The sequence below is a fragment of the Peromyscus maniculatus genome, chromosome 20 (genome assembly GCF_049852395.1).
Source record: "Peromyscus maniculatus bairdii isolate BWxNUB_F1_BW_parent chromosome 20, HU_Pman_BW_mat_3.1, whole genome shotgun sequence".
Taxonomy (NCBI): domain Eukaryota; kingdom Metazoa; phylum Chordata; class Mammalia; order Rodentia; family Cricetidae; genus Peromyscus; species Peromyscus maniculatus.
In genome coordinates, this window is record NC_134871.1 from 68,467,564 (window position 1) to 68,490,413 (window position 22,850).

The following is a 22,850-nucleotide window of genomic DNA, read 5'->3' on the forward strand; positions in this document are numbered from 1 at the left end:
TTTCTTTTCAGCCAGGTGGGGGTGGTACACACCTTTAATCTAAACACTTTGGAGGCAGAAGGCAGACAGATCTCTGTGAGTTTAAGGCCAGCCTGGTCTACAGATTGAGTTCCAGGACAGCCAGGGCTACACAAAGAAACCCTGTCTCGGGAAAAACAAACCAAACAAACAAACAAATGTTTCTTTTCAAAGATATTAAGATATTTGGCTAGGAGTTGGATATGTTGGAGAAGAAATTCTGTTCTCTCTACTTATATCTGAAAAGATAAGGGAGGGGCCAGTAAGATGGCGGGGGAAGGGGGGGGTTGCCACCGAGCTGGAAGACCTAAGTTCAGTCCCTGGAACCCGTGTGAGAGCTGGCTTCTGCAAGTCGCCCTGTGACCTCCACATGAGCGCCATGGCACGCCTGCATCCACTCCCATGTGCACTCCCACGCATGTGTATGCACACATCCACAAATAAATGTAGAAAAATTGAAAAGATAAAGGAATTCCTTTACTTGGGTTAAATACAAAAGAACAATGAATAAAGAACAAAACATATATGCAGATAATTCAATGGCAGAGAATGCTAGTTTTGCTAGAAAAAAAAATCTCATTTTAGTTGGGCCTGGTAGGGCCCACCCATGATCAACCCCAGTACTCAGGAGAATGAGGGCAGCCTATGGATATAATTTGCATTTTGAGATAGGCATGCCTTTCGTTATTTTCCCATGGGCCTTGCATGTACCGCCACCCTCCCCAAGTCTGGCTCGGACTCAGAGACAACAGTACCTGCTCTTCTAAGTTCACGCACATCGTCACACAACATTTAAGACTTGAAACTCCCAGAGCAGATGTGACCTTGCAGAGGGGAGGGGTCAATGAGTGACAGCCAGAGGAGCATGCCGGGCCTGCAGACCAGTTTGTGACTGTGCTGAGCACAGCTACACCCATCCATCAAGTGCGGTCTGTGTCTGCTTTTGTCCATCCCCCTGCCCATAACTATTTTGGGTCTATAACATCAGAATTGAGTAATTATGGTAGAGGTGAGCAGATGGCATAAAGACCACAGTATAAATAGCCTCGGGTATCTGCCATCCAGCCCTTTGCAGGCTAAAGAGGGTTGCCCACCTTTGTTCTAAGTAACGACGGAGGAGATGCCCAGAGCTGAGGGCTCAGGGTGAGTAGGCTCTGTGTACACTTGGATCTGTGAGTCCTCCCACCCAGAAGCCCACCTTGGTCTTACAGACTGAGAATCTGAACTCGGTCACAGAGCATCTTTCCAACTCCTTCGTGGAAGTCAGCAGGATACACATAGAAAGTCACTGAGTACAGGAGTCCAGGCTTCACATGGGAAACAAAACAAACACAAAACCACAGGCTGCTACCCCAAGTGTGGCTAGACACACCGCCATCTGCATCCGCCAGCAGCCAGTCCAGCAACTTAATTTATTTTAGTTTCAAACAGGAACCAAGAACATGTCTCAGTACAATAAATTATCCATCCCCACCCTTTCTGCTGAAGAAGGGAAAAGCCTCTACGGGTCACAGCGAAGACCTTTCTTTCCTTTGGAGGGACCCTTTCAACCACTGGAAGGAGAAGGATTCCCTAAGAGCCTGAACAGACAGCTGAGAGTTCCCTGCAGTCTTCTGTCCTTTTCCAACCGAAAACATCTCCTTAAGGAGGTTCTGGTTTGTAGTGGAGGAGTTTGAGAACCACAAATAGGAAGAGGTGATCTCCTTCTACCCAGGTCTTAATGACTCCACACGATGCCTGCTGTTATTCTTCAAGGAAGACAAGTGGTCAGATGATAGCCTCCCTATCTAAAGGAGTATAAATCTGGGCCCAAGAGACCCCAGAGGTTCAGAAGAGGGGAACAATACAGTGCACTGCATCTCAGTCCATTCGCGTGTTTAAGAACAGAATATGGTGACCTCTTTCCCCACCAAAGGCTGTTCATCACAGATTTCACCTGACCCTACTCCCCGCCAAAGCTGTTTCCAGGTAGGTGCTTTGAGCTTCCAGGGGCCATGATTAACCCTGGACAGAAATCAGAGCAAAGGGTTGAAAAGGCGTACCCATCACACAGCGTTCTTCCTTAGTCCCAAGGTGCGGCTCACGTCACTTACACACGTTGACCCACTCTGTGACCTTGCATTCCTCACACAGCACGTAGCAGCACCAGTGGAAACGGCAGTGGCAGCGCTCCACTCGTGTCTGCCGGAGCACATTGTGCCCACGGCCACAGCACAGGCTGCCGCAGCCATCCAGCAGGCGGCTGGTCTTGTTGCAAGCCCGGCCTCTGGTGCCTGGTGAGCCCACAGTCGGGTCTCGCTCACAGAAGTCAGGAGACTTCTCGAAGTAGACCAGCTCTCCCGAGAGGCGCCGGGGACGTAAGCGGGGCTGGAAGGCTCCAGAATTGCGGTTGTGGGTATCGATGAAGATGGCTCTGCCCAACCGCTCCCTCAGCGCTGCCCCGATGGCCCGGAACTCTGGAGCTGCCCTCCAACAAGTCTTGAATTGGCAGCTGCCTGATGTGCCATGGCACTTGCACTTCCGCTTCAGGTTCTCAGTTACCACCTAGAACATCAGAGCGGCAAGAAGAGGAGGGATGAGGGGCGGGGTGGGCGTGAATGAATGGAGCCTGGGACACAGAAGAAGGAAGGGACCCGAACTTAAGAAGGGGCAAGTAGACTGTCGGGGAAGTTAGCCACCAGCGCCACGGCCTCATTTTATGAAGGCAGAGCAAGGCGATAACTCGCAGTCACCTAAATCCCAGTCCAGTGCTCTGTCCAGAGTAAACACTGATACGGTGGGAGTGACGGCAAGAGTGTCCCTAAAGTCTGTGGGGAAGGCAGCTGTTGGGACGGTTTCTATGCAATGAGCCAAGTGCTGGGCACATACAGAATACAGTATGTGCGGGCTGGAGATGTGACTCCGTAGTCAAGAGCACTGGCTGCTCTTCCAGAGGACCTGGGTTCAACTCCTAGCCCTCACATGGTGATTCGTGAGTCACAACTGTAACTCCAGTGCCAGAGAATCCAATGCCCTCTCTAGGGACACAAGTGGTGCACAGACCTATATACATACAGGCAAAACAACCATACATATTAAATTAAAAAAAAAAAAAACTAAGGCGGGCGGTGGTGGCACACACCTTTAATCCCAGCACTGGGGAGGCAGAGGCAGGCGGATCTCTGTGAGTTCGAGGCCAGCCTGGTCTACAGAGAGAGTTTCAGGACAGGCTTCCAAACTACAACAGAGAAACCCTGTCTCAAAAAACCAAATAAAAAAATTAATTAAAAAAAAATACGCTGGGCAGTGGTGGCGCACGCCTTTAATCCCAGCACTCGGGAGGCAGAGCCAGGCAGATCTCTGTGAGTTCGAGGCCAGCCTGGGCTACCAAGTGAGTCCCAGGAAAGGTGCAAAGCTGCACAGAGAAACCCTGTCTCAAAAAAAGAAAAAAAAAAAAATACTATATGCTAGCTCCACCTTAGTATCCGGTAAGCCCCATCAGGCAGTTTCCTGTAGATTCTCCTGTGTTTTGGGTGACCTACTAGTGACAAGTGGTGATCATCATACCTCATCCTGTTACTCTGTGGGGCCTCTCAGGAGGGAGGGACACAGAGAGAGAGAGACTGAGAAAAGTTGGGTTTGGTGGCCACACCCACAGTCCAGCACTCAGACTAAGGAGGATTCTGAACTTGAGGCTAGCCTGTACCACATAGCGAGACCCTGAGACCCAGGATGCCGAGGTGAGCACACATACCTGGCGTCCCACCCTGTTGTTGTGGATTCTCATTCTCGCCTGTATGTCCCGGGGAGCTTCTCTGGAGTCCAAGAAGTCCCGAGAGAACTTCTCTCCAAAGTCCATGTCGTGGTTACAGCCACCCCATTCCCACGTGTCCTGGGGGCCAGGGCTGGGGCCTGGGCCAGGGATAGGGCTGGGCTGAGAGTGTGGAAAACTCTTGCCTCGAGACAGTGCCTGAAGCTGCAGCAGCTTGGCCCGGAGCCGGTCCTGCTCACCACTGCCCTTCCAGCCGCAGCCACAGCTCACCAGCTTGCCCAGGCTGCAGGCTGTAGCAACAGCATGCATGACCCCAGCAGCCAGCATGGAGAAGGAGAAAGCGCTCTCCCGGAAACCTGGGGAGAAAAATGGGTGTGAGCATTGAGGTAAGGTGTACAGGCAGCTGAGGGGGGAAGGCAGGTGGGGGAGTGGGGGAGGAACCAGCCAAGCTCCAATGTCAATATATATACTGAGATAGGGTCTTGCCATGTAGTCCAGGCTGGCCTTGAACACTTGACAAGCCCCCTGCCTCAGCCTCCCAAGTGCTAGGATTACAGGTGTAAGCCACCACCTTGCCCAGCCAGCCAATGTCCAAAATTTCTAACTGAATCCCGACTCCATCATTTACCAGCTGAGTGACTTGGGACGATGTCCTGAGACAAGGAATAGCACCAGGTCTCAGTTCCCTCCGCTATAATAAGAGACCCATGGGGTCAAGATATGGCTAAAGCCAAACCTCTGTAAATCTGTCATTTGGGGGTGTGAATGTAAGAGAGAGCCTAGGGCAGGGTTCTCAACCTTCCTAGTGCTGGGACCCTTTCATACAGTTCCTTATGCTGCGGTGACCCGTACCATAAAACTATCTTATTGCTACTTCATATCTGCAATTTTGCTACTGTTATGAATCACAATGTGAATATCTGATATGCAGGATACCCGTTATGTGATCCCTGTGAAAGAGTCATTCATCCCCCTGTGGGGTTCATGACCCACGGGCCAGGGGGTTGAGAACCACTGGCCTAGGGAGCCCTCTGAGTTTCCCATGAGTCAGAGGGAGTCCCGAGGAGTTTTGAAGGTGTGTTCCAGGAGTGCTACACTTAAAAGACTTAGAAATTCCCCAACCCTGCGGGGAGTTTAGCAGGAGGTGGGGGGTGGAGGGGGAACCTTTGGTTTGAGGGTTCTTCCCCCCCCCCACACACACACACATACTTTATTAAATGAGTCTTTTAAGCAAGCTACCATGTACTGCCACGGTAACAATCCTAACACACTGGAACTGCCCACCCCCTTCCCAGGTTCTAGTTTTTATATTTGCCCTTCAAGATTGCCCTCTATGTTTATTCTAACCTGCTATTACCTTATAAAACATTGGGAGGAGGAGAAAGGCCGGAGGGATTTTCCCCAAGGCCCTTTTAAAAAGTTGGCCTCTTTCTTATGTTTTGGGGGTCACCAAGGAGGAGGCTTGGGATGACAAGTCTTTCCCAGGCTTAGAGAGACATCCTCACCCTTTGAGCGTCAAAACCTTCCACTACACCAGGCCCTGCAGAGAAGGAGGAGTCCCTCACTCCGTTTTAAGCAAGGGCCCTTTGGAGTGCTGAGAAGATGAAAGACAGTTGGAGACCAGGCGTCTCTTACCAGGGAATCTAGGGCTCCAGGGCCAGCCTCAAGATCCCCCAACCATCCAAGGGTGAAGCTGTTTGCACACGTCTTGGGAATTCCCCTGCAGATGGCAGCTGCCTATTAACCCCATAGTCCCCAAAGCACTACCCTACCCTGGACTGAGCCCCGTGGATCTTGGCTCCTCAGGGAGTAACCTCCAGTTGAGCATGCGGAGAGACAGTGGAGCCTCCCAGACCTTTCCTTCTAGACCAGGCCAGCAGTGACCTGTTCTCTGCCCCTCCAGCCATCCCTCACCTGTTCAGGTGAGGGACACCTGGGGCCCCCACAGCACAGAGGAGGGGGCTGCTCCCCAGCTTCAAAGCCAGTCAGGGTCTTTGTTCCCAGCTTTGGCTCCTGGGAACCCCAGCAATTAGGGGAGCAGGTTTAACCCTTAAACGGTTGGGGGCGTCACCCCACCCCCGCTGAGACTCTGGGGACACCAGCCTGGGCTTGTCTGGGTGGAGAGGGAGGGGAGCGAAAACAGGGGGTAGAGGGGGTGTTTGAAGCTTCTTGGGTTGGGGGGCACCTCCCGTTCACAGGTGCATCCCGGGATCGAGCTGGGTGGAGGCAGAAAAGCGAGGCCCTAGGGTAGGGGAGCAGGGACCCAGCTGCCTTGCCAGCGACGCAGGTGGAAGGCGGGCAGAGGGAGGCGCAGACGGGTGAGCGGCCCCAGCTGAGCGCGGCTCCCGGGGAAATTCCCGGAGAGGCCCCTCCCGCAGCCACGAACCGGTCCCTTCCCGCCTCCGCGCGCCTCGGCCTGCCCCCAACCCCTGGGCGGCAGCACAGCCAGCCAGGCAGCCAGGCAGCCCCGGCAGGCAGGGCTCACCGCGCTTGAGGATGGCGCTGTGGTGCGGCAGCCGGCCGCCGCCCTCCAGGGCCGAGCAGTTCCAGCGCTGGTCGCGCAGCTGATGCTGACACTCGTGGACGGCGATGTGCAGCCCTTGGAGCGCGGACGCCGTCACGTCGGGGCTGCGCAGGCACAGGCCCAGCTGCCGCTTACTCAGGCCGGACAGGGTCAAGCACACCGTGTTGGCCGTCAGCGGCGGCTCACCGGGAAGTTTTAGGCCCAGAATCTCATTGCTTAGAGCCCTGAGAACAAGGGACAAGGCGTCTGGGGGGTCTGGGGTCTAGTCACACGCCCTCCAACGACCCCCCCCTAGCCCAGGTCGGTGCTTTTCGCCCCCCAAACTGGAAAAATGCTCACCGACTCAACAAAGCCAACAACAGGAGACCCGCGAGGCCCAAGGGCGAAGGCCGAGACCCGGGCTCCTCCAGCATGTCGAAGCCCGGAGGCTCCGGTGGGCGAATCAATCAGCGCCTGCGGGGACAGGGATATCTGATCAAGAAGAGAATAGCTCCCTGGAACGGAGGGTTCTCTATTCCGGTCCCCTAAGCCATCACTGTGGCCCCACTGACTTTTCTCATCTCTCCCCCACACTACACAATAAGAGTCACCCCTCGACTTCCAGCGCCTGGGTTCTGGAACCCTTCAAAGAGGAAGGATCTAAGCAGCTCGGGGGCCCTCGGGAGCGCCCCTGGAGCCCAACCCCGTCAAGACGCAACAGAGGGTCCTGAGACACTCCCATGCGGACCCTCGATCCCTCCTCAGCAACTGTTCCCTCTCTGAGGGCCCCACCACTGATGTACCCGCCCTTACAGGGTTAGAGGGAGGGATCAGAAGGGGGTTCCCCACCACCTGGAGGGGTGTCGCCTCCTCGGTGCTGGCAATACCAGGCAAGCTAGGTTAGAAGAGTCCGAGGCCAGACGCTCTGACCCACTCTCTGACCTCCACGCCCAACAGGGAAAAAGGGCCAGGTGCCCCAAAGGCGACGGGGGAAACCAGGTACCCTCCGCAAACGCGGGTGGCTCCAGCTGAGTCCACTTCCCCATCCACCCCCCCCCCAACTAACTACACATTCCCACTGCAGAGTGCCACCCGTCTGGTCCCCACGGGTCCCACCCCCATCCCCACCCCTTTGCTGGCGTCCATTGCCCTCTAAGTCCGAAGGCACTCCTTTATTCTGTAGGTATATCTCCGGCTTTCTGTCGGTGCTCTTGAGGGTGGACGCTTGTCTGTCTGTCCGTCTGCCCGCAGTGCCTGTCTAGTCTCTGCCCGCCCTGTCCTCTACCGACCGCCCCATTACCTCCAGCGGTTCAGGTGCAGGATCCACAACACTCGCGGTTGGGTCACTCGGGCTCGGCTCGTGCGGCTTAGACGGTGGGGAGACTGGGTCGGGTTCGGCCCCCTCGGCAGAGCAGCATTCTTCCAGCGCCGGGCCACTCCTCTTCGCCGCCGCTTCTCCAGCGTCGCCGCGGCCGCCGCCGCCGCCGCCGCCGGGAGGAAGGGAGGGTGGAAGGGAGGGAGCGATCGAGACAGCGAGCGAGCGAGCGAACCCGCGACAAAGCACCGGGGGCTTTGGCTCGGCTCGACCTAACGCACGGGTGGTTCTGCTGGAGCTGACGGAGCTGCGGCCCCTCCCAGAGCCCGGGGCATCCCCACCCCACCCGCACCCCACCCCCTGCCTTGACCAGGGGAACGCAGCCGCTCCCCCCCAAAAGCGTACACACACACACACACACACACACACACACACACACACACACACACCCTCTCCCCCGACGCCCGTGATCACGATTAGCCCCACTCCAGGGGAAAGTGGCCGGAGCTCCTCTCACCTGCTCTGGGGTCTGAGAGGGTGCAGTGGCCCTGACTAAGGAGCCAGGAACTGGTCCCAGTGGCAATATCTTTCATCGTTTTTTCTTTGGCCCCGTTTGCCCACCGAGAGTGGGCGGCTGGAGCGCCCCTTTAACACGCTGACGGCGGAGCTGGACGACCTTCGAGTTTCTGACAATCTCTTGTAGAGCCCAAGAGGCTATGCGCACCGGGGCACTGGGAGCCTGCGAGTGAGGAGCCACTGTGCGGCTTGGCTCCCGCCCACCTCGGAGCCACACGCCTGCCCCTTGGGAGGGGTCAGCTTTGGCCTGAGAATTTGGCCTCCGTCAAAAGCTCGGGCAGCTCCGAAGATCTCCAGTCTGCCCCTATGATTATTCCCTTTTCTTGTAGGCTTCCTCTCCAGGGTCTCCTATTCGGAATTCCTGAATGAACACTTGAGGTGGCCCAAGTTCATGCTTCATGCTCCCACATTTGCTTTTTTTATAAGGGTTGAGGGGAGGCCTCGGGAATTCCAAATGGAGCCCAACTAACTCCAGGGCAGCCAGAAAAGAACCTGGCCTGGGTGCGCGCAGGCGGAGGCATGAACGCCTTACCTCGGGCGGCAGCGAAGGGGTTAGGCGCCGCCGCACTCCCGCCTGACTCACCCTCCCAGCTCTAACCACTGCGGACTATTTTTGCCAGAGAGGGGCCTCAGGCTTCCCAACCACCCCCAGCCCCTGCCAGACCGCAGCCCCAAGCACAGCACCACGGCTGGCCCTGCGCACCCGAGGCCCATGGACTCAGGGACGACCCCCCAGGACACAGGAGCACAGGGCTGGTACCCACAGCCACAACCACCATCGGTGGCAGCAAGCAGCAAGGCTGGGCAGCCGGCCCCGGTCTGCCTCCTCGGCCTGAAGGGACACCGCTGGCTAGGTGTCTAAACAGTACAGGGGAGGTCAGGTCTGTGGGGCTGCTCACTGAGTGCTGGGGAGGAGAGATGCTAGAGCCAGTGTGCTAGACAGCCGGGACCACAGTAGGGTTCTCTTTCTGATTGATTCCACCACCTCTGGAGTAGGGACAGGCGGTCCAAGACCTCCGGAACCTCCTTCTCATTTAGGGGAAGAGGGCCAAACCATGTACGACTTCTGAGGTGGACAAATACAATTTCAGTAGCTTCCATCCATTACTCCAGAATCCAGGATCCTCTCCCAGTACCCTCTCCTCTTTCCTGCCTGTCAGTCTGGGACTCACCCAGGCCCCTGGAAGGGTATCCCACAGACCTTTTCTCCATCAGTACCTTACGGACATTTATGTTTCTCCACGTGGCTGTGGTCCCGTTCCCACTTTCAGTTTTATTGTGTCTTGTTCCTATTTGTCTCCTCTCCGATGCTACCCCTGACTGGCTCCAGCATTTTGTCAGATGTAATGAAAGGGCTAAGTAAGGCAAGCTTGGAGAGTGGTGGCCCACACTCTTAATCCCAACACTCGGGAGGCAGAGGCAGGTGGATCCCTGTGAGTTCAAGGCCAGCCTGGTCTGCATAGTGAGTTCCAGGACAGCCAGGACTACGTAGTGAGACCCTGTCTCAAATAAATAAATAAATAAATAAATAAATAAATAAATAAATAAATAAATAAATAAATAAATAAATAAAACCAATAACAAGAATAATGGAGGGGCTAAGGAAGATCAGCAGCCGGAGGCTCAACTTCTCAGTGGCCTGGGGGCTCCCCAAGTTGGGCTATCCCAGTCCTAAGAGCTCGCGCCCGCCCCGGCGGTTCTCTCCGGGCTGGAGTCTAGCTCTCTGATAGAGAGCAGTGGGCCTGAGCACTGACCCACAGGCAGCTAGAGGGCGGTGGGACAGGCGGGGCCTGGAGAGGGCTGTGGGGGCACACCCATTGCCTAATACCCCAAGCACGCAGCCAGCTCCAAGAAAGGGGAGGGGCAGGGACCAGAGAGACCTTGACAAGGGTTGGGACCAAAAGACAAGAGGGGGGACAAAAGGGGGTGGCCATGGCTCCAGGGAGGACATGGGAGCAACCTGGTCCACCTTCCTTTCCGTGAGAAAAGTAGGTTACTCTTCCCCCCCGTGAGGACGGAGAGTGTGGCAAAACTCCGTGGGAAGAACATCGAGGCCCTGAAGGGCGGAGGAGTCTCAAAGAAGAGAGTGGGGGCCTCTGGAGATGGGGGGGATCAAGAGACTGAGGCGGTGCCTACACTCGGGAATCTCCTCCTCCTCCCCCTCCCCTGATGTTTGCCTTGGCTGGGGTCTTGGGTGACTCATCTGTTGCTAAGCCGCTGATAGGGGCGGCCAGCCCAGGGAACCCAAATTATAGGCCCGGGAGGGATGGATGCGCCTGTGGCGGTGAGCTCAGCCATGATGCCTCCCTCCACCTCGCCGGTCTTCCACTGCAGTGCCGAAGGCCACCACCCAGAGGCGCCAGAGATGTTGCAGACACACCTACTGGACTCCAAGGAAACCCCCACGTTCAGCAGTTAGCCCCAACAAAGCTTGTGGACCACCCTAGGCAATTTTACCCCCTCGTCTACTAGAGGCCCTTGGATGGGCTGCCCATTGCCAGCCCGAAGGGTAGTGCCTGCTGCCTGCCTGTGCTTCAAAGGCATGCCCAAGAACTCTGATCCTTGATCCAGAGCTCTGTCTAGATCCCAAGGTCTAAGCGAAGGTCCCTTCCCCCACCCCACCACCTCTCTCCTGCAGCTATTCCGAGGGCCCTGTTTTGCTACTGCGATTCTACATCAATCCTTTGCAGTTAACTGTAGCCAAAAGGTATAGAGAGCGCCGGGTCACATGCGCCTGTAATAAGGAAGCTGAGGCAGGAAGATTGAGGATCCGAGGCCAGGGGACTGGAGAGATCAGCAGTGATGAGCACTTGCTGCCCTTGAAGAAGCCCCAGGTCCAGTCCCCAGCACCCACGTGGTGGCTCACAACCATTCATAATCCTAGTTCCATGGGATCCAACAGGCATGGGTGATGTGCACATACATGCACGCAGGCAAAACATTCATACTACAAAGAAAAATAAATAAATCTAATAAATTTTGAAACAAGAGAGGATTCAAGGCCAGAGCTAGGAGTGGCAGCTCATGAGCCATGCCTTTAGTTTGAACACGGGAGAGGCCAAGGCAAGTGGATCTCAGTGAGTTCGAGGCTAGCCTGGTATACATGGTGAATTCCAGGCTAGCCAGGGCTTCATAGTGAGAGCCTGCCTTACAACAACAACAATAATACCTCAAGAGATCTAAGGAGGAGATTCCCAAAGACAGAAAGGTACCCAGACCTTGAGAAAGGACCACACTTGGTATGTTCAAAGGACCAGAGGTCAATGTGGGGAGTAATTCTCAAGCGGGAAATTGGTTGGCTGTGAAATTGAAGAACCAGGAAGGAATGGGGTCAGATCCGATCCGATGATGCCTTGTAAGCTACTGTAAAGGATTTTTTTTTTTTTTTTTTTTGTTTTGTTTTTCAAGACAGGGTTTCTCTGTGTAGCTTTGGAGCCTATCCTGGAACTCTCTCTGTAGACCAGGCTGGCCTCGAACTCACAGATATCTGCCTGCCTCTGCCTCCTGAGTGCTGGGACTAAAGGCATGTGCCACTACCGCCCGGCTTGTTTACTTTTTAAATTGTGTGTGTTTGTAGGTGTGTCCTGGGAGGCCAGAGGTGCTGGAGTTACAAGGCACTTGTGAGCTGCCTGAAGTGCGTGCCGGGAATTGAACTCAGGTCCTCGGCAAGAACAGTGTATGCTCTTAACCACTGAGCCATCTCTCCAGCCACAACTTCATTTTTAGAAAGGATGGTCTTGACTACTGTTGGGAAAAGCATGAAGACTTGATAGGAAGAGGTAGCCGTGGCTTTAACCACCACACAGCAGCTGGGGAGTGAAAAGGGGCCAGCTTCTGTGTGAACTTTACAGATTGAGGGTCAGGGTTTGCTGACAGCATAACATGAAGTGTAAACCCCATAAACCAAAGGTTAATTCCAAAATTTAAAATTAAAAGATATATATATATATCCAGATAGTGGTGGCTACACCTTTAATCCCAGCACTCGGGAAGCAGAGGCAGGCAGATCTCTGAGTTCGAGGACAGCCTGGTCTACAGAGTGAGGAGGTCCAGGGCAGCCAGGGCTGTACAGAGAAACCCTGTCTCAGAAACATACATACATACATATATACATATACATATACATATACATATACATATACATGTAATTTTATTCTATGTGTGTGCATTCTTTCTTTGCTAGGATTAAAGGCGTGTGCCACTGCTACCGCCAGGCTGCGTGTGGGTTCTTTACCTGTATGTCTGTAAACTACATGTGTGCCTCCTGCCTGCAGAGGCTAGCCCTGGTTCCAAGATTTTTGCCCTGGGGATGAAGGCCAGGGCTGTCATTTACTGAGAATGGCTGAAGAAAGAGGAAATTAAGCAATGGAGGGATTAAGAATTAAGTGGTGTTGGACATGTGAACTTCAAGGCGCTTACTTAAGTGTTAGGGATACATCTAGAATTCATAGCCAGTTACAAATTAGGAAACATGGGGGCTGGAGAGACGGCTCAGTGGTTAAGAGCACTGGCTGCTCTTCCAAAGGACCTGGGTTCAGCTCCTTCCCAGCACTCACATGGTACTTATAACCATCTGTAACTCCACTCCCCGGGTATCTAATGACTTCTGGACTCCAGGGGCACCAGGAACACCAGTGGTACACAGACCATACCCAGACACATTAAATATATAGAACAGGAAAATAGGAAGCTTGGAGTCAGAGAGTTTACTAGGTGAGTGAACAGGCCAAGAAGACCAGCTCTCACTGGGGGTGCATCAGTTAGCATTCTTGCTTCCTTCCTTCTTTTTTTTTGGTTGAGTCACATGTAGCCCAGGCTAGCTACAAACTCTATATGTAGCTAAGTATAAGTATGACCTTTGCTTCTCAAATGGTAGGATTACAGGTGGGTGGCTGCATACCTGGCCTTATCTTTTCTTTATTTTTACCATATCCATGGTCCAGCTTAAAACATCACATATGCTAGGTAAGGTCATCTCTCTCTCTCTCTCTCTCTCTCTCTCTCTCTCTCTCTCTCTCTCTCTCTCTCTCTCTGTGTGTGTGTGTGTTATACACATACAAATGTGTGCACACACAGAGGCCAGAGGTCAAGGTGAGACATCCTCCTCTATTACTTTCTGCCTAATTTTTTTATTTTTAATTTTTCATCTTCTTTCTCATTTTTACTTTGTTTATTATCAGTGTGAGGGGGCTGAGTGTGCATCATGGTGAGCACCTGGATGTCAAGGACAGTTTTGTGAAGTCAGTTCTTTCTTTCTTCTTCCCACTTTGGCACCAGTTTCCTGTTTTTCAGCCTGTTTCCCATCCCCATAGAATTATACCAATATACCTGATCCAAAAAAAATGTATGACACCAGGCAGTGGTGGCACACACCTTTAATCCCAGCACTCACTAGGCAGAGGCAGGTGGATCTCTGTGAGATCCAGAACAGCCAGAGCTACAGAGAGAAAACCCTGTCCCGGAAGGGAAAAAAAAAAAAAAAAAAAAGGTGTATGTGACCCAGGCCTCCGTGGTGAAAAATTCCTTGAGAACAGAGTCAGTTTACCTATGTATATTGTTCATTCCCTTAAGCCATTTATGTGGGGCTCTATTTGCAGAAACTCCTGACTTTTAGACCTGTGCAGGATGCTGGACCATTCCACATTATCCCTCAGGAATGAATCTTTGGAGGAAGCAAGTATGCTAGGCTAAGATCAGGCCTGAGGAGGACATTTCCCTTAAAAACAAACAAACAAACAAACAAACACTCCACTAAGGGACATTTGGGTTCATACAGATCTCATTTTAAAACATCCACACCTAGTGAGATGCCTCAGTGAGCAAAGGAACTTGCCACCAAGTTTAATGACCTGAGTTCTGTCCCTGGGACCCACATAATGGAAGGAGAGAACCAACTCTTACAAGTTGTTCTTTGATTATGCATGCTATTGCATTCTCTCTCTCTCTCTCTCTCTCTCTCTCTCTCTCTCTCTCTCTCTCACACACACACACACACACACACACACACACACACAGGCACACACACAATAAATGTGGTTTAAAATTTTTAATTGAACACAAGTGCCCCAGGAACAGTAACTAAATATATCAGCCATTTCGTCCTTAGAGTGATTTGCACCTCAGTGGGAAAGCCTGATCAATTCTGGGAGTCGAGCTCTTTGGGATCAGACCTGGGTGATCTAATCAGACACCATACCAAAAAAAAAAAAAAAAAAAAACAACAACAACAAAAAACAAACAAAAAAAAAAAAAAAAAAAAAAAACAGGAGAGATGGAAACAAGAGGTCCCCAAAGACCTAAAAGTCATTTTCTTTCTGCGTTGATTCTGAAAAGGGACCACAGCCTGCTCTGCTGCAGACTGGCAAACCACTGAGCCACTGACAAGGTAGAGTCTGCATAGGCTTTGAGTTCAAATCTCTGGGGTGTCGGGCCTGAAGCTGCATCCCTCTAATCTCCACTCCAGAGGTGGAGGCTGGGAGATCAGAAGTTCAAGGCTAGTTTAGACTATATCTTGCATTTGAGGCCAGCCTAGGCTACTCGAAGACCTTATCTCAACAAATGAACAACAAAACAAAAAAAAGGCTAGAAAGATGGCTCAGCATTTAAGAGCACTTGCAGAGGACCAAGATTTGATTCCCAGCACCCACTCCGTGGTTGACAACCATCTGTAACACCAGTTCCAGAGAATCTGACTCCCTCCTCTGGCCACTGTGGGCACTGCACACACATGGTACATTCGCAACATGCGGGCAAAATATTCATACACTTAAAAAAATTAAACAAAAAAGGCCCTCCCCTTCCCCCAGAAAACTAAAAGAGAAAAAAAGACTAACCACTGGGTTTGCTTTTGATTTTGAGATAGGATTTTACTATGTACCCCAGGCTGGCTGTGCTAGATCTCACTGTGTAGACCAGGCTGGCCTCAGACTCACAGGGATAACCCCACCTGCCTCTAACTCCCAAGTGCTGGATTGAAGGCATGTACCACCACTCCTGGTCCCTCCAAGACTTTTTAATCCTCCTGCCTCGGCCTTCCAAGTTCTGGAATTGGCAGGCAAGTACCACCATGCAGAATTGGTCTGAGATTTATTCACTCTATTTTTCATTAATTATTAATCTGTTGCTACCTATCTCAGGGTTGTCTCAAATTCGGAGCCAACTTCTTATATCAGACTTTCCAAGTGCTGGGGTCACAGGCATGCATGCTCCACCACGCCCGGCTGGTCGGTTTTTGTTTGTTTGTTCATTAAATTGCTTACATTTATCTGTTTCGAGTGTGTATGTACACGTGCAGAGATCAAAAGGTTTTAGACCCAGCTCTCCTTTCATCCTGTGGGTCCCGGGGATTGAACTGGGGTCATCTGGCTTACCAGCAAACACTTTCTCCTGCTTTTAATTTACGTACACGATGTGTATGCGCTTGTACATGTGTGCACACTCACATGTGAATGCTGCTGGAGTGCAGAGAGGAAGTTAGAGGCGGAGTTAGAGGTAGTTATAAACTGCCTGACCTGGGCGCTGGGAAACAACGCAGGTCCTCTGGAAGAACAGCACGTTCTCTCTCCCTCTCTGTCCTGAAACCCAATATGTAAACCAGGCTGACCTTGAACTCAGCCTGCCTCTGCCTCCCGAGTGCAGGGATTATAGGTGTGTGCCCCCATGCCTGGTCCTGTTTTTGTGTTTTGAGAGTGTCTCCTATATGCCTGGAGGTAGCAGATAACCTTGAACTTTGGCTCTTCCTGCCTCCTGAGTGCTGGGGTTACAGCCATGTGCCGCTGCCATTCCTGTTTTTTCTGTAGTCTGAAGATCTAACCCAGGGCTTTATACATGCTAAGCAAACGCTCTACCCCAGTCCCTGGGGACATAGCTTTACATTGATTCATTTATTGGCTGGGACCTTGAACCTGGAACCGCTGCCTCATCAATTGTTTCCTCTGTAAAATGGAAGAGAGGAAAAATATTAGAATCCTCCAGGAGTGGGGGCTTCTCTGTGTGGGAATGGGGCATGATAATCAAGCTGGCAGTGCCCCCTGTATCTCAGATCGGGAACAGCAGCCTGGAAATCCTAAGATAATTGGGGTCTCAGGAAAGGAAGAGTTGCTAAGGAAGAGAGAGTCACAGGGTTACAGTTGCTGGGTTGAGGATGAGGGAAACAACAGAGCTTTGGGGCGCTGCAGAAATCTGGGAGAAAAATCCAATGAAAAGCAGAAAACACGCGGGAGGCACAAATTTGTTAACCTTTTAAAAAGAGATTTTACGTATGTGTGAGTGTTTTGCCTGCGTGTATGTATGTGCCCTGTGTGTGCTTGGCGCTATTGGGGTTCAGACAGCGCCTGACTCTGGAACTAGAGTTACAGGTCCCCGAGAGCCACCACGTGGGTGCCGAGAACAGAACCTGGAGCCTCTGCAAGAGCAGCCAGTGTTCTAAAGCACTGACCCATCTCTCCAGACCCCCCCCCCCACACATTCCTTCATCTTGAGCTAGGCCGGCATGGGGGCACAGGCCTGGAATCCTGGCAGTCAGGTGACCATCATGGGGATCTACACATTAAAATTCGATGTTAGGTAGAGTCACACAGCAAGATCCTGTCACAAAACCAGAAGCAACCACGAAAACAAAACAAACCTGCTGTTGCAGGTCCTTTTCTCTCTTCCCAGTCCTCCTCATCACCTGATAATCGCTCCACTCTGCCATCCTTTCTGAGCCTAGTTGCCAGAGAAACCTGGCTCATCTTCATGACTCTCTCCACTCATGACACGCACAGGTTGACACACGCCGCCGCCGCAGAGAGACACAAGAGACACAAGGATGACACAAGGTACCCAGAGCGACAAACAGAATGACACATGCATGCACATAGTTAATCTCCCCCGCCCCCACACACACTCACTCATCCACCCACCTGCAAACACAGTCCCAGACACTCCATTCTTGAGTCAGGCAGCTGGACGCTCCTGTCCTATCTCCCACCTCCTTCCTGACCCACGGCTTAAAACGGTGACTGTAGCAAAAATGACTTCATGATCTCCCTGTCCTGAGCCAAATTACAAAATGATTTGGAAAGGGCTCAAAACGCCCTTCTTTAGAAGTTTCTGGATACACCAATACCCAGGAGCATGCACCTTCAGAACACATGTGTATTTCCACTTGGCCTCACGTTGTGACACACAGATACTCGCACTCTCCTAGCCCACATAACGCAAACGGCTGCATGTTTATGATTTTCTCTCTACCGCGAGCTCGGTTTGGTCAGCCTACCCGACACCCCACGCCCGGGAATCCCTAACCACATCTCCACCCATGCTCTGTCTCTCTCTTTTCCTTCTCTGTCCCGCCGTCGGGGTTCCTAGGCGAGGAGGCATCTCCGCGGAGTCGCTGGCCAGAACCACAGCTTTCGCCCCGCCATTCAGGATAAGGAAGAGAAGAGACCACAGCGGGAGGCGGGGGAAGACAGGGCGACATCGAGGGGACAGCCCCACCGCGCGTGGGGAGGCAATTCAGGCTGCAGACAGGTTGCCTCGAAAGACTTGGTCTCCGCGCCCCCTGGCGGATGCTGGTCCCCGACGGGCTCCGGACGCGAAGAAGAGTGAGGCCGGCGCGCGTGGGAGGCCATCCCAAGGGGAGGGGTCGGCGGCCAGTGCAGACCTGGAGGCGGGGGCCACCAGGCAGGGGGCGGGGGTGAGCCCCGATGGCTAGCTAGTCCGTCAGCTCTTTGCTCAGACCGGCTAGCGCCACAGCCCCGCTCGCTCCTCATTGTCTGTGGCCCTGACCGGTGCGCCCTGGTGCCATAGTGCGGCCCGGAGGGGCAGCCTCTTCTCGTCATTGCAGTCAGAGCCGCAACTATAAGAGGCGGTGCCTCCCGCAGTGGCCGCTTCAGCCCAACAGGCAGGGCAGCAAACCATGCTGCCTGCGGCCCGCCTCCAGAGTTACTAGAGCCAGCCTGCGGACTCTCACAACTGCCCTCAGCGCCGCGTCCAGTCCCACCGTCGCGGGCAGCCACCAAAGCCGCCAGAACTGCAGCCCAGAACCGGCAAGGCCAGGCAGGCCATGGGGCTCTGGGCGCTGCTGCCCAGCTGGGTTTCTGCTACGTTGCTACTGGCACTGACCGCCCTGCCCGCAGCCCTGGCCGCCAACAGCAGTGGCCGATGGTGGTAAGTGAGCTAGTACGGGGTCGCCACTTGTCCTGGGGCACAGAGCCAGGAACTGGCCCTACCCAGCTCCCACGCTGTGGGGATCACCAACCCACAGACTCCCTCCTGCACTATGACTTCACCACATCCAGGGTGCTCTCACCTAAAACTAACCCAAGGACCAGCTCTGCTGAAGTGGGGCGAATCATCCTCAGGCAGAAGCCCAGATACATCAGGCTCAGAGCCCATCCCATCTAATAAAACTCCTTCCCACTGAGCACCAGGTTGGGCCTCACTGTGGTGGGTACTTAGGCGTCCCTCGGGTCTCGAACCGAAGAACCGGCTATTAGCTTGGAAAAGGGTGAGAAAAGGATGGGATTCCTAAACATTTCAAGGTGGGCAAGGCTGCAGGCTGGGATTCCTCTCCCGGGTTGACTTGAAGGAAGATGAAAGCGCTACATTAGCCATGCATGGACTCATAGTGCCTTCTCTGTCCACTCACCACATCTAGGGGCTCAGTTGTACCAAACTCAAGAACCCAGGGAGCTATTACTGATCCTCTATTGCTTTCTCTGGGTACATAGGCCCAGGCAAGGACAGGATTGGTTCAGGGTTGGTTCGTGTGCAGGCCCCCTTCCCCAGACTGAGCCTTTATGCATCCATCCCACCAGGGGCATCGTGAACATAGCCTCCTCCACCAACCTGCTGACGGATTCCAAGAGTCTGCAGCTGGTGCTAGAGCCCAGTCTGCAGCTACTGAGCCGCAAGCAGCGGCGACTGATCCGCCAGAACCCGGGGATCCTGCACAGCGTGAGTGGAGGGCTGCAGAGCGCAGTGCGGGAGTGCAAGTGGCAGTTCCGGAACCGCCGCTGGAACTGCCCCACGGCTCCCGGGCCCCACCTCTTCGGCAAGATCGTCAACCGAGGTGGGTGCCCAGGAAAGCGACGTTTCCGGGATTAGGGGAAAAGCGGGGTCAGCTCCAGGGCATGGGCGGGCGAATGCAGGGAAGATGTCTCAGATGTCCCAGGGTTCCGCGATCGACCAGCGGATGGCCTGATGCCCTGCGCTCACGCTCAGGGGTCAGACTTAGGCTCCAGGTTCTTTGCAGCCATGCATTTTGAGCATGATCTTTAACTTTTCTGAGCCACTGACCCACAGAAAGGGAATTCCGGATCGTGGGCGCTGGGCGACGGTTACCCTTTCCCAGCCTCCCTCAAAGGCGCCTTAGGAAACTGCTCGCTGGGGGCCCGGGTTGTGCTTCGCACTCAGCAAAGTTCTTGGCTATGCAGTTGATCTACTTGGGATATCCTCTTTGGAGCTGTCCCACTTACGCTCTAGACTCGAGTCTCATTAAAGCGTGGTGAGAGGTGTATTCATGGCTTCACGATTCACGCACGCGCACCTGCTTTCTCTATGAGACCTGGAGACCAGCTTGGCAGCACTTCGGCCTATCGGTTGTGGGTTGCCAGGCCTCCAAGGGCCGAGTCCAGGTGTTGGACTGTAGGGTACCAAGCCTTTCAAAGAGGGTGCTGACCCAGCTCCACGAGTTCTCTCAACTGATGCGGGGTCGCTTCACCCACAGGCTGCCGGGAAACAGCATTTATCTTCGCAATCACCTCCGCCGGGGTCACACATTCGGTGGCGCGCTCCTGCTCCGAGGGTTCCATTGAGTCTTGCACCTGTGACTACCGGCGGCGCGGCCCTGGGGGCCCCGACTGGCACTGGGGGGGCTGCAGCGACAACATCGATTTCGGCCGCCTCTTCGGGCGAGAATTCGTGGACTCTGGGGAGAAGGGGCGGGACCTGCGCTTCCTCATGAACCTTCACAACAACGAGGCAGGGCGCACGGTATGTGGGTATATCCGGCTGTACGCTGGAGCCAGTGGCAGGAGCGGAGGTGGAGAGGGCTAACGGTCCAGGATAAGGACAGAGGCACACGGAGAGGGCTTCCTGAGGGAGTGGGAGTCCAGGAGGGAAGACAGAGAAGAGGTGGTGGCCGAGGGCAAAGGGATCCCTGATCTGATGACAGACTAGGTTAGGTTAACAGTCAATGCAACACGTAGGATGTATTGCGATGGTTCCGTTGCACACTTTTGCAAAATAAAACTGACTGGCTGGTGTGGCGCTGTCTGGCCACATTTCTTCAGCAGGCCATTTCGCACTCCCCCTCCCCTGGACTTAGTTACACCTGGACCTTGGTTGAGCTTTCCACAGCATCCACACGACGGGGTGAGGGGTGGGGTTGGAATGGGTGGTGGTGTGTAGGATGTTGCCTTTGACCCTGCGACATTTTTTCCTTCCCTCCTTCCCTCCTCCCCCAGACCGTGTTCTCCGAGATGCGCCAGGAGTGCAAATGCCACGGGATGTCTGGCTCCTGCACGGTGCGCACGTGTTGGATGCGGCTGCCCACGCTGCGCGCCGTGGGCGACGTGCTGCGCGACCGCTTCGACGGCGCCTCCCGCGTCCTCTACGGCAACCGGGGCAACAACCGCGCTTCGCGGGCGGAGCTGCTGCGCCTGGAGCCCGAAGACCCGGCCCACAAGCCGCCCTCCCCCCACGACCTCGTCTACTTCGAGAAGTCGCCCAACTTCTGCACCTACAGCGGACGCCTGGGCACAGCCGGCACAGCCGGGCGTGCTTGCAACAGCTCGTCTCCCGCTCTGGACGGCTGCGAGCTGCTGTGCTGCGGCCGGGGCCACCGCACGCGCACGCAGCGCGTCACGGAGCGTTGCAACTGCACCTTCCACTGGTGCTGCCACGTCAGCTGCCGCAACTGCACGCACACGCGCGTGCTGCACGAGTGTCTGTGAGGCGCTGCGCCTCCGGGAACGCTTCCCCTGACCAACTCTCTGGCGCTCGAGACCCACCCTATTCACCCACCCTAGCACCTCCAGTCACGTTCCCGAGGTTCACAGTGACCCATCTCTCCCCCCTCCTACCTGGGGGCTCCTTAAACCACTTGCCTGAGGCAGTACGAACCCTTTTGCCATCCTGAGGGCCCTGCCTCAACCTACCTCCCTCCCTCTTGGTGGGAGACCCCCTGTTGCACGGGCCCCCTACTTGGCCAGGGGGGGATAGGAGGGCTCCTCTTCTCCTGGGGGAGGGGGGTCCGCTATGAGGTGTTGCAGTCCCAGCTGGATTGTGCCAGTGACCTCCCTATCTCATTCCTCCTCTTCTTCCGCTCTCCCAGCGTCCCTACAGGCCCCTTCCATCCATTGTCTAGCCAACACACCTGGACGGCGGGTCTTTCCCCTTCCCTCCTGTAGCTGAAGTCAGAGGTTCCAGGGTTAACGGGCGGCTGTGATGACGTGGGAAATAAGGCCGGAAAACCCAGCAGAAAACCCTCCATTCCCCTAGTCTCTGTGCGGAGCCACCGAACAGCTGTGAAGCATGCCTCCTTCAGCCTCCTCCCACCGCTTCCTGCCCTGCCTCCTCATCAGTGTGTAAATAATTTGCACTGAAACGTGGATACAAAGCCACGAGTTTGGTTATGTAAATAAAACTATTTATTGTGCCGGGTTCCAGCCTGGCTTGCAGAGACCACCTTCACCCCACTCCTCTGTTCTGCCTTTAACCTTGTTGTTATCCAACTTTTTTTTTTCTTTTACTCGGTTTCTCAAAGATGCCCTTGCCCACCGGATCAGTATCTCCTTCCACTGTAGCTATTAGTGGCTCTTCGCCCCCATCGATGTATCTTTCTCTGAAGAATAAAATCGCTATTTTTATCAATGACTCTGTTCCTTGAATCCAGAACACAACATGGTTTACAGTACCCCCCCTCCCCCAGGATGCTTACTTTTCTTAATCATATAGAAGAGATATATTGTTAAAGAACTCTTTTCCTGGTCCTGAAAAAGGACCCTGAAATTCTGACCCTTGGGTGACCCTAACTGGGGCCACTAGGGATCCAGGGCTCCTGAGAGACTCGCCTGCCCAGGAGCCCATGCGGGGCTCTCCTTCCTAGCCGCAGCTATTTGTGTGACAAGGACAAATATGTCAACTTGATGGGGATCAAACAGACCAGCAGTCTCCTTCTCCTACCTGAAGGAGGTGGGAAAATGGCTACAATGGAATGGCAGCTGTGACCATGTCCTGAAAAACAGAAAGAAAAGCCCAAGCTGAAAGGGTGGCCTTGTCCCTGAGGTACAGGTCCTCTTTTCCTGGGGTCTAGGCTTTGGGCAGTGGAAAGGCACACGCTTGTTCAGGACTTGGAAATACCTTATGAGCACCCCAACTCTAGCCTTGGGGTAAGGGAGATCCAGGTAACAAGTCATGGGCCCTTGTTACAGACACTGGCCGGGAGGAAGAGATGAGCGGAGGCTTCAGCACCCGAACAGGAGTGGGCCTTGAAGTAGCAGAACCCCAAAGAAACCCAAGAGTGGTTGGTCCACAACCAAATCACCAAGCTAGCAACTCCCACGGAGAACCAGAAAGAGGGATTCTCCGTTAACAGTACCTGCAGGACACCTCTGCTCACAGTCAACAGTCACCATCAGTAGGATAAGAATCCTGCTCACACTACTAAACCTGACTCCAGTTCTTTCTTCCTGCCTTCC

The 22,850-nt window shown here is 53.9% G+C and overlaps 2 protein-coding genes across 3 annotated transcripts; one reads left to right on the plus strand and one right to left on the minus strand.

Annotated features, from left to right (window-relative positions):
* Nucleotides 1–473: 473 nt before the first annotated feature.
* On the minus strand, nt 474–7,699 carry Wnt10b (Wnt family member 10B). 2 transcript variants are annotated; one of them, XM_006974381.3, is made up of 5 exons: nt 7,573–7,699; nt 6,633–6,746; nt 6,255–6,517; nt 3,752–4,125; nt 474–2,562 (listed from the first exon to the last, which is right to left on the minus strand). In XM_006974381.3, exons 2-5 carry the CDS (start codon nt 6,704–6,706, stop codon nt 2,104–2,106), a joined length of 1,170 nt encoding a protein of 389 aa, XP_006974443.1. In that variant the 5' UTR covers nt 6,707–6,746; nt 7,573–7,699; the 3' UTR covers nt 474–2,103. The 2 variants fall into 2 exon arrangements, with proteins under 2 accessions (XP_006974443.1, XP_042121025.1); XM_042265091.2 differs by lacking the exon at nt 7,573–7,699 and having other exon boundaries at nt 1,364–2,562; nt 6,633–6,885.
* Nucleotides 7,700–18,211: 10,512 nt separating this feature from the next.
* Nucleotides 18,212–21,104, plus strand: Wnt1 (Wnt family member 1). The gene is made up of 4 exons (XM_006974382.3): nt 18,212–18,315; nt 18,966–19,219; nt 19,877–20,142; nt 20,616–21,104. Exons 1-4 carry the CDS (start codon nt 18,212–18,214, stop codon nt 21,102–21,104), a joined length of 1,113 nt encoding a protein of 370 aa, XP_006974444.1.
* The last annotated feature ends 1,746 nt before the right edge of the window (nt 21,105–22,850 follow it).

Excerpts from the sequence above, each read along its gene's own strand:
- Wnt1 (XM_006974382.3), top strand. The coding sequence starts at position 18,212 with ATGGGGCTCTGGGCGCTGCTGCCCAGCTGGGTTTCTGCTACGTTGCTA. Across the intron at positions 18,316-18,965 it reads AACAGCAGTGGCCGATGGTG|GGGCATCGTGAACATAGCCT; the intron begins GTAAGTGAGCTA and ends CCATCCCACCAG. Across the intron at positions 19,220-19,876 it reads CGGCAAGATCGTCAACCGAG|GCTGCCGGGAAACAGCATTT; the intron begins GTGGGTGCCCAG and ends CTTCACCCACAG.
- Wnt10b (XM_006974381.3), bottom strand. The coding sequence starts at position 6,706 with ATGCTGGAGGAGCCCGGGTCTCGGCCTTCGCCCTTGGGCCTCGCGGGT. Across the intron at positions 6,518-6,632 it reads TTGTTGGCTTTGTTGAGTCG|GGCTCTAAGCAATGAGATTC; the intron begins GTGAGCATTTTT and ends CCTTGTTCTCAG. Across the intron at positions 4,126-6,254 it reads CAGCGCCATCCTCAAGCGCG|GTTTCCGGGAGAGCGCTTTC; the intron begins GTGAGCCCTGCC and ends TTTTCTCCCCAG.